Source organism: Ptiloglossa arizonensis, chromosome 7, assembly GCF_051014685.1.
Source record: "Ptiloglossa arizonensis isolate GNS036 chromosome 7, iyPtiAriz1_principal, whole genome shotgun sequence".
Classification (NCBI taxonomy): domain Eukaryota; kingdom Metazoa; phylum Arthropoda; class Insecta; order Hymenoptera; family Colletidae; genus Ptiloglossa; species Ptiloglossa arizonensis.
In genome coordinates, this window is record NC_135054.1 from 9,261,215 (window position 1) to 9,276,569 (window position 15,355).

Consider the following 15,355-nt stretch of genomic DNA (forward strand, 5'->3'; position numbering starts at 1 on the left):
TCCACTCGAGACTCTTTGTCACCAGACTAAGTTTGACGCGGTAAGTCGAGCGGTGACGATTTTTATTTGAGTTTTATTTCATCGAACCTCGAAACATTGATGCCAATTCAGCATCATGAATAGGTTTTCAAACTGTGTACAATCTTACAAAATGTAGAATGCACCGTCAACTCAAGCGAAGATGAGTTTTATTTCTCGCTGTTAAACGATGAGAAATTGCATCTATAAATACAGAGCACTTGATGATAGAAAGAAGGAAAATTTTCAAGTATTATATATTTAATTTATTCCTATATTCTATCTGAAACGGTAAAAAAAGCAGAGAAAAGGACAACCGCTTAGTCATGCACGGTATGTAAAAACTTTAGTTAATCAATTGAGAGAAGATTTTCGCCAGACTCGTAATCAAGCTTCTGCTTCGATCTCCAGTTTCCATGATATCCGTTTTAATGGAAAGTTGCATGTCACTCTAACAGGAGAATTAGGAAGGATCGTAAAGTCTGCTATGGACGTAATAAGTACGATAAAATACATTAAACAACTTATTACTGCGACACTGTTTTATAAAATATCATACCAAGCGACAACAAAGAGATGAAAATTTAAGAAATTTTCTTTTCTGAGATATAAAAATACATAAAATATTAAAATATAATATAGATTTACGTGTTAATTTGTACGTGAAATCATTTTAAGTTAACTGTAAAGGTACGACACTTGTAAATATATCAAGTCGTCTTAAATTGTTGGTAGGTCTAAGCAATAAAAGGCCTCGAGTGCAAAGGGTTAAACCTGTTCCAAAACATAACGGCTGTATAAATTTTTTCACCGCAAATAATATTTGTTTTATATCGTTATTGTAAAACTGATTCGCTTTTGATTCGTATACATTAACCACTGTATCCATGATTTCATTGTCGACGAATGAATGGAAATTTTTTTATCGTTTCAACGTTTTCACTTTTTGCAGTCAGTGATCCGTTCTGAATATTGCACGGTGATGCTACGTTGTTCCCAGAAGCAATGTATTCCACGTCCGGCCAGAAGCAATCTGATTTCTGACATCCGATTCAATTGCTGAAAAAATGTCTCCGGGATCTTGTGTCTCAGGTTCGATATCGCTGTGAGAATTAGCACCAACGTCTGAAGATCTATCACAATTATGATTTTCTGCACACTCTATGATATCACTAAATGCAGAATTTTCGTTCACAAACCGATCACTGATCACTTTCTCTTGACATTGTAGTAACGTAATTTCTAAAAAAAAAAAAAAAAAAATTTTACGTAGGTTTTTTACTTCTCGCTGCTATAATAAATACTGCTTGAAACTGCGTTCTTTCAAGGAAGACTCGCATCGCTGGGAGTCTCTATTCTGTTTTGTTTATGTTGCAGCGAGAAAACTCAAAAGGAAAGACGATATATCAGAACGAGAAAAATACAAGAGTATAATATTCCGAAGAACGTAACACTATCTACGTATGTACAAGCGGCTATTTGGCTATGCATAAACATATACATAAAAGATAGGTAAAAAATAACCCAAGGTCAGCCGCCGAGAGTTAAAGACCACAGACTTAATAAACAATTTTTATTTTTATTTTATTCTTGGGAATGTATTTTTAACGTGTTAACGAGATTTTTTTGTGAAAACAATTCATGAACAACAATTTCGTTCAATCCCTGATTTTAAACAGACAAAGAATGTGCATTTAATGCACTCTCTTCTCGGATTCGTTCTTCTTTCTTCCTCATCTGTTCTCACTCTTTCTCACGTGTTATCTCTCTCTTCGACTACTGTCGGCAATATAATAAGTTGTTCGATATGTTTTATCGAACGACAAAACTTATTGAACAGTACTGTTCGATAAAATTTATTGAACAGTACTACATTGAACAATACTGTTCGATAAAACTTATTGAACAATACTACATTGAAAAATACTGTTCGATAAAACTTATTAAAGAGTACTACATTGAACAATACTGTTCGATAAAACTTATTGAGCAACCTAGTACTATACTCTTCAATAAGTTTTATCGAACGACAAAACTTATCGAACAATCTAGTATAATGACAACTAAATCGCTCGCCTTCTACATATGTAAGGCTCTGCCCGGTCCCCAGTGGCGATTATAAAATAAGAATTTACTATATATCTGAGAATATACTGTAAACATTTAAAGTCAATACGTTTATTACGTTTCAAGAAATCTTGATAACCATTTTAAACTAAATGCGTTCAAACCAGCCAGACAGTGCGATCGAACCACCTAACGCGTTCTCAAAAATATTCAATTACTTCGTTACTTTAGCGAATTTCAAAATAAAACTTTAAGAGTATTTGTTCAAAAGTTTAACTTTAAAAAAATGCACGGTACTTCGAACTTCAAAAAAATTGAGAAGGAGGTGTTATTGAGCTAACAAAAATTGGGAAACGATGCATTAACTCGAAGAGTCTTTCGTAACGAAACATTTGTATTTAAATTTAAAACATAATATTTATTAAACGATGCGAAGTACGCGATAAAAGTATGAAGTCGTGAAATATGAAATATAAATATATCAAGGAATGCCTACACAAATTTTCATTCCGTTTCGGTTCGTGTACACTCGAGAAGACTAACGAGGTTAAAAGAGAAATTATATTGTACATCAAAACAAACAAATGACACGTCAACTGGTATTTTATAATTGGTTTCTTTACGAAGGTCACAATCTTTTCCACAAGACATACGAGATTTTATTCTAATACCGGTTTGACACTTTTTTACGTTACTAAAACCGGAAATTATAAGTTGTCCCCTTGCGTAAAAATTTTACGAATGAATTTTGCAAGATAGTGCATTTAAAAGCAACTCTTCAATATCCTGATTAATTTAAATCATGAAACGTTTTGCAAACGTTCTTGAGAATGTTTCTCAAACGTTTCAAAATGTACGACTATTGATCTGAGAACTATTTATGGGACACCAAAATCGGAGTAGCCAAAAACGAAAGAATGGACGATTGTCTCCTGTCGTTTATTAGAGTCTCGAGAACTGAAAAAACAAATATCGTATTGTGTAGAATTTGAAGTCAAAACTTACAGAAACGTACGTAATACGTGTGTGCGACTTAAATGATGCTTGAAATGTTCTTCGTTAGAATCGGTGCAACTGTGTAATCATCTGATAAGCGAAAGAGAAACGCACCGAAGGCTTTCCGGAGTTACAGCAATACGCTGTAACAATACGTTCTAGCGTGCCGTGTTAATACGAAAATAATATTAACAAACAGACCTTGAAACTTCTTTACATCATACTGAATCCACATGTCAGGGAACCAAAGAAATTTCTCTTCGTTAAATTAAATCTTATTTATTTAATAAACAGTATCCTGTATCGAGACCTTTGTAGAATCGTTAAAATGCAACATTTCTAAGCATATTCTTATATTGAGTGTATAATCAATATTGGATAGAAGTGTAACTATTATGGAGATTTAACTCGTTGAATGCAAGTCTTGTGATTTAGATCACACATCAAAAAGAAATCGTACATCAAAAGGAAACATAAAATCTGAAAGATGAACACCGATTCATAGTTCGTTAGGAATTTACCTTAAACTTTTGTTTATCATTGGATCGAGATAAAAACCTGTGGCAATGTATAAATTGTTTAGTAAATCGTGGTATACACAACGATAAGATGTTTCTTTATGACTTCGAACATGAAAGTATAATATCACAGGTTAAATTAAACATGAATAGGTTTAATACAATATTTGATCGATGACATGGACGTAAATTTTTTTTACAAAACATTTGCGACAATAATATAAAGTATACAAAAGAAATAGTAACGTACAATTTGTAAAATTTTCTAGGAACTGCTAAAAATGTCAGGCACGTTGTAAACAAAGCTGTGTTCTTAGTTTTAAATTATCAGGGACCAAATGTACAATAATATGCATTGGTTTTTTTTTTTATTTTAATTGTTCGTAGCTTGCTATTGCTTCAACGTAAAACAATTGTCCCGATACGTTCCCATTAATAATAGTCGACTGATGTTAAACGGTACAATCTAATTATTAGTTTTTTGATAAAACAGCTTGTAATACTTTATTTGGTACACATAATATATTACAAATAATGCAATACGAAACAAAACTGGACTAAAATTTAAGAACTTGAAAGCATGTATTGAACAAAATTAGTGGTAAAGCTATACACGTATGTACATGGTTTCTAAATGATTTTAAATACTACATATAAAACGAAGGTAACCGTAACTATTGCGAATAAATATTCAAAATTAAATTTCCAATGAAAATTAATTTCACATAATTTAATTCCTTTTATAACACAGAAACACCGTTACAAGGTTAATAGATGTCATAGATCATTGTCAGTTTAATAATAATTAAAATATACTCCGACAGTTGTTAAACTCCAATCATTGGTGTGTCAATCGATACAGGTATTGAAATTATCGACAGTTTACTGCGTTAAAAATTTTCTTTCCACTTCCATTTGTATCGTAAGGGCTCCCTTCTGAATATCGTTTCCTCTACTTCGAAAAAAACACCGAATGAAACCTTAAATCAATTAAAAAGTGGCTTGTTACGAATCTGGTGTACGTTATCATAGGAAATCCCGTATAGTTCTGTTTCGAAGAAAGAAGGTATGCAAAGCGAACGAAGCGGTAACGTTACCGAGACCGTGTTTCTCTCTGTACGGGGTCGCTGAACCGTGTACTTGTCTGCAACTCGGTGCAATACAACGCAGAGATCCATTATTGTGCATCGTAAGGAGTACACCAATTACGGAACCAACCGGTAAACCGTTAGCCCTAGATCATCTGAGACTTTGAACACTGTGGCTCAAAAAGGATTCGAAGAGAATTGACAATATTTGTGGTTTCAAGGAGACGCGTTTTAAGTAAACGCGAACAGACGGAACAACATGTCTCCTTTTGTGTAACTAAAAGTGCATTTCTATCTTTCGACAAACTTTACGTACGACACTGTTGATAACTCTTGTCTGTTTAAGGGCGTGTTCTGGTAATACGGTCACAAATAATCGATTTCTTTTATATTTTGTCAAAATGTATAAATAATGTATGCCTTCGAAAAATTAACGAAGTTGTAGACGTTTAAATAGAACAGTGTACAGCTCGCAGGGCACGTATCAAAATCTGCAAACGCGTTTTTCTCGAATCTGCATTCTTTAACCTGATTAATAGTGTATCGCATGTTCTAATTGACCGATTTACTTCAAATTTGAAAAGAATCTTCAACTAATATCCCTTTATCGCTCCAACGACGAATTTCAAAATTAGATACTATTTCTTTTATACTTTTTTCTAACACGCTAAAGGCAGGATCCTCATTTTTTTTTCAATTTTTGAAATATTTTTTTTCGTGATTTGTACTACTATAGCCAGTTCCAGTTTTATACTACCAAAGATGCAGTTTGATTTTTCGTTTCGCATAAGCAGAACAAGAATCGTGTCAGCCTTTCGGACCAGTTTTTAAAACACGCTCCACGTAAGATCGCACAGTTCTTGCAATTTTTATTATTTTCATTTATAAAATATCGTGAATCTAATGTAAATATGGATAAGTACATATGCGAAAACTCCATACCAAAAAGTCTTATGGTTTCTTTGGGAAAAAATCAGAAAGAAATCATTGTTTTTCGACTGGGTTACCAGAACACTCACTTAAGTATATTCAAAAGAGTATAAAAAATTGAAAAATATATATCTAATTAAAGTTACGGGGCAAAAGGATTCATTTTGTAAAGTCTTTTATCGTACAAAGAGCACCATTTCATTGTAAATACTTGGAAAATCAAAAATCTTCTGCTTTTGTTAGGATATTGTTATTTTCCATACCCAATCATAGTTCTTGTCGCGCTGGGTTCAATGACATCGATAAATCAAGGTTATTCAAGGTTATTCAAGATCATCAACAGTAGAAAAATATCTCTCGAATTTTCGCATAAAGAACGTTGTTATTAAACCAAATTTTCATTAAAAAGAATTCCTTTCTAAGTGAGTTTCCATTCGACGGTTCCAACAGTAACGGATTAATAATTTCCAGCTGAAAGTATACACAATAACGAACCAAATTCGTTACGTAATTTATAAAATTACGATAAGAGATACGTATTATTCGAATATTCTAATTTGTCATTTTAATTTATGAAACGAGAATAAACCAACATCGTGTTACGAGCAAGTGGCTCTTTACTTCATCCAATGCAAATATGAGGTACGAAACAAGGCCAAGCCTATGAAGACAAATTCTGAAAACTACAGTTTTCTCGACGAATCGCGTTACTTTCACGATGAAATCGACCGCTTCGTTCGACCAGCGAGAATGGGCATTACCTCGATTCGATGAAGAAAGTAGATCGCGGGAAAATAACAGAAAATTTGCATATCTCTGAAGTAGGATTCGTCGTGCTTCCGGTGTTCGCTGGAAAAAGTCTACGGATGATACGAATCAACATATTATTTACACAACAATAAATAGTAAAATATCGAACCAATGGACCGCTCTATTAATTGAATCAGCGTCTGCTCAAAGATATACTTCAATCCTTATACGTTAAATTCAATTCTCAATGTATCGTATCTTCAAGCTTTGTGTGTGCACACGTACAACGATTGGTTTATAATACGTACATTTATCATGATTGCAGAAAGTGAGCAAGGTTCCTGGGAAAGCGGATTGTCGTACGAGTGCCGGTCACTTCTTTTCAAGGCTCTGCATAACTTGATCGAACGGTGCTTACTGTCTCGTGATTTTGTTCGGCTAGGAAAGTGGTTCGTACAACCTTACGATGGGTTCGAGAAACACCGTTGCAGCAGGTAAGTTTCTTTTATCATCGTTCGGTAATTTTTTAAATCCAAGCGAAACGAATCCGTAATGATTACCAAACGATACGTTCAACGTCCCTGTATTTTCATACGCGTAACTTTATTATCGTTTACAGTAGCCACTTGTCGTTCTCGTTTGCGTTCTTTGTTCATGGAGAAAGCACTGTATGCGCAAGTGTGGATGTTAGACAGCACCCTGCTGTACGTCATCTTACAAGGACCTGTTTACAACGCACTCAAACCTCCCAATCTGGTGTTAAAGGTAAACGTTAAAGAAAGAAGTATTATTTTAACATCCACTTAGCACAAATAGCGAAAGTAAACCGTCCACGATACATAATTATTCGAAAGTAACCATCCACGATACAGAAAAATTTCATAGTTACTTATCCCTGTTGTAGTGATTCTAGCTCCTCATGGGCTAGCAGGCACATTAACTGGTCCAGTGGGACGTACGGACAGCCAACTTCTCGAAGAATGGAAACACTTTTATCCAATCAACGGCAGTAATGTCGAAGCAGGACTTCCACCGCTGGTGGAAGTGCTTGTTGGCGGTGTACGCATGCGATATCCTTCTTGTTATGTCCTGGTCACAGATATGGACGACACTCCACCCGAGACTCCTCTTTCTCCCCCAAGTAGTCCTGCTAGTTGCGAACATCCTCTTCTAGGTCAGCAGGAACTACGAGCAGCTACAGAACTACCAGAACGTGCGTGGGCAGAATGTACTTTGAGTTCACCGATATCTGCTTCCAAGACAGAATCTTCCACGGAACATGGAACGTGGACCTTCATTGATCCAACGCAAAAGTCTTCCTGTACCTGTTCAAAGTGAGTGGCGTTTGTAAATGATTTCTACGAATGATTTCACTTTTACTGCATTGTGTACCGCCTAATGTGTCCGACTCTATTTTGCACGAAGAACGAACAAACTCACGAAACCGTTCAATCGGATAGATTCTACTTGAATATTATTGTAACGTAGAATCGGTCGGTACTATCAAAATCTTCTTTCATTGAAACGTTTCTTGTGACGCGAATAGTGTATAAGTGTTAAAAGACATTTTTTGTAACCGGGTATTTAATGTCAGGGCATAGTACTTGACGAATGAAGAACTTTGTAATGCGAATGAAAATGAAAAAAAAAAAAAAAACAATGCAGTAATAGTAATAATAACAATACTGTGAAATTTATTTAGAATTAGCATAATATCACGCAGAGACCGTATCGGTTTATTATTATATTACAAAATATGTTTCCCTTTGTACATTTATTAAATGTAGCAGTAAACATTTATTTCTTTCAACCGCAAACATTCTATGTTTATCTGATAATGTTTGAAATAGCAATATTCACAATTATTATTGATTCTGTCTGCATGTTTATAACACAATTCATGAGATGTAGGTTGAAAATATTACAGTATAGATAGTACTTTTTTAATGGCTGCTGCAACACGTGCATGTAAAATTTAGTTTTTGAGGATGACTCGAATGCAATTGTTTCTTTAAAATTAGTTCTTTTGTTTGTGCAACAGAACTATCCTGTATTAGAAACTTACGTCAAGAGTAGTGCGAATGATTAGATTTACTTTGAACAAGTAATACGTGGTGTACCAAAGTTTCAACGGATACATGAAATGTTAATACAAAGAAAATAAATGTGGCTGTTGTAAATGCATACGTATGAAAGCTGCTATGAAATAAATTGTTCCAATGTATGTACCGATTTCGGGGAAAATCTTTGACGACTTTACGCGAGTTGTGCACAGTTCGTTTGAATTAATTGCAATTGAAAACAGTCCCGGAACGAGAAATGCATGCATCTTGAAATAATTCTAATAACGACTCGTTATTGCAAGATGTATACCTGTTAGAGACGATTAACATAAATTAAAATTCGTTAGTAATAATTCGATTACGATAGTTTTTGCTCCAGACACCTCAGTAAGTCGGAATAGTTAAACTAAGTAGACATAAGAGAAAACAAGATGTTAAATACATCGGTTGCAGGTATGCGACCCCCGGGGGTTGGAAGAGCCTGGCCTCCTCTCAGGTTCAGAGGGAGAGAGTAGATAAAGGTGGACGGAGGGTCGTACCGTTTCATCGACGCTCTACCACCCAGTGGGATGCTTGTCCCTCTGTCCCTGCTAATGCCCCCAGGTGGGTAATTTCTGCCCCGATACCAATGAGAGAACCATTTTTATCATATCTTAATTAATCACCGCAATAATGCCAATTTCGTATGATTGTTACGATGCCATAACGTCACCTTTTAATTCACACAACCGCTTTTCGAAGGCTCCGCTATTTATCTAGTTTATACGAGTAACCAAATCTAAATGCACGAATAACGCATTAATCGAATATCATTGTGCAGTGTTTTCATTCTTCCCGTAGTGGCGGGAGGGGGGAGGGTAAATTTTGGAGACGGTACGAATGTTATCATCGGTAAGTCGTGTGCGTGACAAACCGGAGTACACAATTGCATTGTTTCAAGATTAACGAACAAGTACCAGAGGATTTTTTGTTCGCAGTTCGGATCTCACCGTTGCGTGGCCGTTGATACGAAGTAACCGATACGACTAATTTTGTATACACCGGGATTGTGATAAATATACTACCGTGTAATTTTTTAATCGGACGATACACTACGTATTTAAGATACCAAAGAATTCACGGAACGATTTCGATGCAAACGCGTAATTCGAACTCGAATTTAATCGACAATGGGCTTATTGGTTAAAATTGCAGAGGATAATTTTATTGCGAGAATACGATACGGGATCACAGATTTCTATCATGTTCGTAATTAAATATTCTATTTCCCTACTACCGATACCTTATTCCATCCAAGGGAATGCTTTGCATGCATCGGTCAACACACTGTTGTTTGTAGTCTCAGCATGATTTCTGTAGCTTTACTCCTTCTACTTATTAAACATTAATGTTAAATGTTGCGTTCAGATACAATGCGCTCTACATATTATTTCATACGTTATCTACAGTCTCGAAAGAATCGTCATTGTTAAACGTGAACTTGTATCGCTGATAAAATTCACGACGCGTAAAGAAACATTTTTTTAAACTTCTCGCGGATTAGTTGTTTGAGTGGCGCAACGATTGTAGATAATTGTTTCACAAAATGCTCTTCATGAAACACACACGCCGTGTAACTGTACTTCCCAGTGTTTTTTTTTGTATAGCATGTATCAGCTTATCGACATCAAGTTATTTTCATCAAGTTCAAATTGTTATCGATACTCGTAACAATACGATCGCAGAGTAATCTCAATAACTATCTGTTTAACTTGAACAGGTCTATATTGAACAGAACAGAGGCGCCAAGTACACCACCAGGTGGACCTCCCTCTTATTCAAGAGGACCACCGACAGGAGGAGATTGTCTGCCAGTTCCATCTGTTGGGTCGCCAGGCTCCCCTGCACCATCACCTCTTCCAACTCCACATTCCGAGCCAGCATCGGTTCCACCAGCAGAGCCTACAATGCCTACTCTTAGTCCTCAACCACCACCCAGTCATGCAAACACTGCCCCACCATTAACCCCTTCTCAAGGCCCAAAGTCAACCTCCTCTGCATGCAATAATCAAGTGCATAGTCCAACTCCTGGGCCAACATTAAAACGACCAGTCTTAGTCTCCAGAGAATGTGAGGATATATATTTAGAAAATGAACAGTCATTACCTTGGCTCTATGATTACTCAACACAAGAAGCATGGCTCAATCATCCTGTGAAACGTTTTAAGGAATCTAATAGTAGTCCAGTCAATGTGCGGAGCAATACTTTGTATCCACCAATGAATTCCCAGGTTCCTCAATCTCAGGCTCCAAAATTAGAAATTAAGCAGGAACCAAATGTCAATGTTGTAAGTCGTATTTTTTGTTATTGCGAGACACCGTTCGCTAATTTTATCTACGTAAATCGTATCGATGCTCGACAGGGAGATTGCATCGGAAGAAGAACAGATCCTTACGAATTTGACGCAACAGGTGAAGAAAACGGTACAAGTGTTGATGGACTTAGACGACAAAGAGACGATCCCTCTAAACCAGGATCTTTATTCACCAGTGAAGGTCTTCAAGCATCCTATAAAGATTTAGACCAAATCTTTGACAATTCCGATCCCGATACCTCCAGCGATGAAACTGTACGTACATTTTGTCCCCCCCCCCCCCCCCATATTCAATTTCGTTTATTACGTTAGTGTAACCAAACACGCGAGACTTTTTGCAGAATTTGAACCAGCTTCAAGTACAAACTCCACCAGAATCGAATAGATCCGGTGGACTGCACGAAGAAACTAGAGTGGATGCCAACAACAGACATAATAATCGAGGAGTAGGTGTGCTACGACCAGAAGAACTTTCCAAAATGTTTCCAACACCGCCATCCTTAGAGCATAATCCGGTCGCTTCGCCTTGTCAGTTAAACGACCCTTTAATGGACCAGACGGAACTTTCTGTACCTCAGCGACCACTTAGGCATCTCCCTGACATCTATCCAAACATGGGATCCCCTCAAGAAGAACCAATCGACGATTGGTCCTACGTGTTCAAGCCCACACCCATCTGTAAGATGGTTGGTTCTTCCAAATATGCTCCTCTCACGAATCTGCCCAGTCAATCTTTACCGCCCGTTACACTGCCATCGCACTGCGTATACAGACCTTCCTGGCAGTGCAACCCCGCTCCCAGCAATTCAGACAAACCGCTTCCACCGACTAGACCCGGTTCGGTTCAACAACAACCGTGCCCACCAAGCCCAGCGCCGTTGGGAGCACCCTATCGCTCAGCAACCATTTCCGGTAGACCACCGCCGCCTCCGTACGATCAACCGAGCCCCGCTACATCTACCACCTCTTCATATCTGAACAAAAACCTGAATAGTATTGAAGCGGACACACCGGGTCCTACTCGTGCACCAGAATCGAACTCTCTCATAGTGAACATTCTCTTAGGCGACACCGCGCTAAACATCTTCCGCGATCATAATTTCGACAGTTGCAGTTTATGCGTGTGCAATGCAAGCCCAAAGGTGGTTGGTAATATCAAAGGCGCGGACGCTGGTGTTTACTTGACGCACTCGTGGTCGGGTGGAGCTCTCTTTCAAGATGACGATCAGATCAGGTGCAGTTGCGGTTTCAGCGCAGTTGTGAACCGACGATTGGCTCATCGGGCGGGCTTGTTCTACGAGGACGAAATGGAGATTACCGGTATCGCGGAGGATCCAGCGGAAAAGAAAAAGACATCATTGGTCGCTGTCGCGTGCGGAGGAACCAAACCGTCTGAAGGTCTAGATGTGATACCACCTAACGTGTTGGAATTATTGAGGGAACAGTGTTTGATCGTACAGAGCTCCGCAAGCAGTCTCTACAGGGCATCCAGGATCTACGCGGCGATGAAGAGTTACCCGATGCTCACGCCAACGGTGAACATGTTGGAGTTTAACGACGGAAACGAAGTGTCGCTGGCGGCTCTCGATCAGGGTAAAGTTGACGGTACGCATAACGAAAGGACTAACCGCGTAAATGGCGTACATCGATGGGTGTTCCTTAGAGCAAAAGGTCCTCAGTGTAGCGGTGATATTGTACGAATGATGAGAGCTTTACAGCCGTTGTTGCAAGATGCAGTGCAGAAAAAGTGCACTACTCGAATGTGGGAGGCGCCGTACACCGTCGCTGGACCTCTTACCTGGAGACAATTTCATCGTTTAGCCGGTCGAGGAACCGACGACCGTTGCGAACCTCAACCTATACCCGCTTTGGTAGTCGGATACGATCGAGACTGGTTGTCCCTATCGCCATACGCTCTAAGCTACTGGGAAAAATTACTTTTGGAGCCATACGCCGGACCTAGGGATGTCGCTTACGTGGTAGTAGCACCCGACAGTGAATGCGTTATCGATAAAGTAAAGTCGTTTTTCCGTGAGCTTTCGACAACGTACGAAGTAAGTGAAGGATTCTCTTATAATGCGTATTTTCTTTTTCGTTTCCTGGTAACAAATTCTGCTTTTTCTTCAGATCTGTCGGCTAGGAAGGCATACACCTATCTCGAAAGCCCTTCGTGATGGCATTCTTCGGGTTGGGAAATCGTCTGTGCAAAACAAAGTCAAACAACCAATAGACGATTGGTTCAAACTTTTAGGAGAGAACCAATTAGGAGAATTATTACGATTATATGCTCAAGTCTGTAATCACCGATTAGCCCCCTATTTAACGCAGGTTATACAAGATCGAAGTTTGTTAGATCCTGGAGACACACAATTGACAAATAAGCAGCAGCAACAAGCAACTACACCTGTTACCGATACAATGCCAGCCACGCCTGACGTAATGACGACCAAACCTGAATCTGTTGGTACGTTTTAATACTTTGTGTAACTTTCATTCGCATAAATAATACCATTACATAATGGATAATTTTTACAACAGTTTCATTAGATTAACTTTAAATTTCTGATAACTTTTATTTTTCTTTCTGTCGCGTCAGTTTACGAGCGAAGGGAAAAAATGATTGGTCTTTTACAAATTTTATCAATTATTATGGAAAGGTTACCCCAATTTCCAATTATTCATTGATTGTCAAGTCCAGAAACATGTATGTAATAATTTGCAATTGGTGTAACAAAGAAAAATCACGGCATTTGTGAACGAAATCTGATTCAATATAACTTGGCCAGTTATTTTCATAAGGCGATAAATTTAAATGCTCGTGCTTTAATATCATTACATTGAATTGATTTATATGTTATACAAATATAAGAAATATATGATAAACGTTTATATGAGAAATTAATCATAATTAAAATTGATTTTGCATTACAAGAAGGATCTAATATAAGGAAAATATTTTTATAAATGTAACTTCTTTATGTATCTTGCACCATCATAAACTTTTATGATTTGTGGAAACAATTCAATGTGTACTTTCCAATTTAAATTAATCTAAAGTTAATGTACCATTATACTGAAATCGTATAGTACTTGCAAATAGGAATATTTCATTTTTGTAATTGCTCTGGTACTTGAAATTATAAAAGTGCTATTGAAACCTTCAACAATTGCACAAAATTTAAAAATATACTTTAAACTATTATTTGAATTACGTTCAAATAATTTTTAAAAAGTATATCAAATTTACTAAACGTTTAGTATTTTAGGAGTAACAATTTATTGTTTATACGATCATTTTAAAGGGTATAGGGTATAAATGTATAATCCCATACAATTTCTACATTTTCAGAGGGAGAGAACCCTAGAAGTGAAACTCCATCAAATGCAGCAACAAATTCTAATTCTAATACTGGTAACACGACACAAACTTCTCAAACTGCCACAATACCCACAAATACCACTGCAGGTCCTGACGAAGAAGAAGCCGAACCTCCGGCTGTGGTTGTCTATTTGATAGAACCTTTCTCATTGGGAAGCCCCGAAGATCCTGATCGTCGAAGACTTGCAATTTTAGCTTTGTTACGCGCATATTCAGCAGCAGTAAATAGCATGCCCGAAAATGTTAGATCCAACATCAACGTCCAGGTATAATACGATTATCTAAATCTTTATTTAGCAAAATTAACCCTTTGCGTCTCTGTGTATTTTTTTTAGTTCTAGTCATGTTAATTTGAAAGGAAGGAAAAGTTATTTGATATTCTAAATACATATGTTTGTTTAATGTTATAATATCACCGTAAAATGTTCTTAAATTACATTCAAATAATGTTTAAAAATTTCTGTGTGAATTTAGTCAACTATGATATCCAATATCAATGTGTTGCGGATTAACTTCTTCGCCAAGATGCATTTGAATTTAAAAGTATTCACGATGTACAGAACAAGGCAGTTACTATTCTACGCTGGGTTTCAAAATATTATTATTGCTCGCAACGTAAGGGGCATTTACGGCACAAATATCATACCTTTATAAGTTCTTCTTCGTAAAAATAGTTTATTACAAAAGTAAATTCAATAAATAAAATATAATACATGAGTGTGTATATATACGCCCTTCGTAAATGACTATCTATTTTTAGAGGGCATATACGTACACCTTTTGTAAACAAAGGGTTAATATTAAACTCCTGTATATTGTAATCGCGTTAATACCAGTAAACCAGGCCTGGTCAACTGAGCTTCTCGCGGACATGCGCGTTTGCCGTGGTCGCGGGCCGAAAGCTTAGGGCACGACTTCGGGCATGAGACGTCATAACGAGAAATGATAGGTGGTGAATCGATTGCTGTAGTAAAGGTACAATGTTGAATGCTTCTATTTGATGACCACTGTACGTATATGTGATTTCGATGTTATTAGTCGCTGTGTATAATCATACACGATTTATATTCATGGAGTATCCCATTGCGGGACTAATTCTCTCTAGAACCGTGGTCTCGTGCCTAAAGAAAGCTGTCCAGTCGCACTTGCCCATAGAGGCAATCAGTTGCTAAGTCTGAACTTAACTAATTTT

The 15,355-nt window shown here is 37.2% G+C and overlaps 1 protein-coding gene across 5 annotated transcripts in view; it reads left to right on the forward strand.

Annotated features, from left to right (window-relative positions):
- The window catches only part of Skd (mediator complex subunit skuld), a 72,014-nt gene that overhangs the window by 46,565 nt on the left and 10,094 nt on the right, over positions 1-15,355 (forward strand). For 3 of the 5 annotated variants that reach the window (XR_012992825.1, XM_076317084.1, XM_076317086.1), the window contains exons 3-11: positions 6,693-6,861; positions 6,987-7,132; positions 7,272-7,701; positions 8,884-9,033; positions 10,190-10,757; positions 10,833-11,039; positions 11,126-12,838; positions 12,912-13,248; positions 14,134-14,429. Coding sequence is in view for 4 of the 5 variants with exons in the window: in XM_076317084.1 (XP_076173199.1) it covers positions 6,693-6,861; positions 6,987-7,132; positions 7,272-7,701; positions 8,884-9,033; positions 10,190-10,757; positions 10,833-11,039; positions 11,126-12,838; positions 12,912-13,248; positions 14,134-14,429 (4,016 nt within the window). In the remaining variant the exon portion in view is untranslated. The remainder of the gene's footprint in view (positions 1-6,692; positions 6,862-6,986; positions 7,133-7,271; positions 7,702-8,883; positions 9,034-10,189; positions 10,758-10,832; positions 11,040-11,125; positions 12,839-12,911; positions 13,249-14,133; positions 14,430-15,355) is intronic. The other 2 variants (XM_076317087.1, XM_076317088.1) reach the window with 2 other exon arrangements.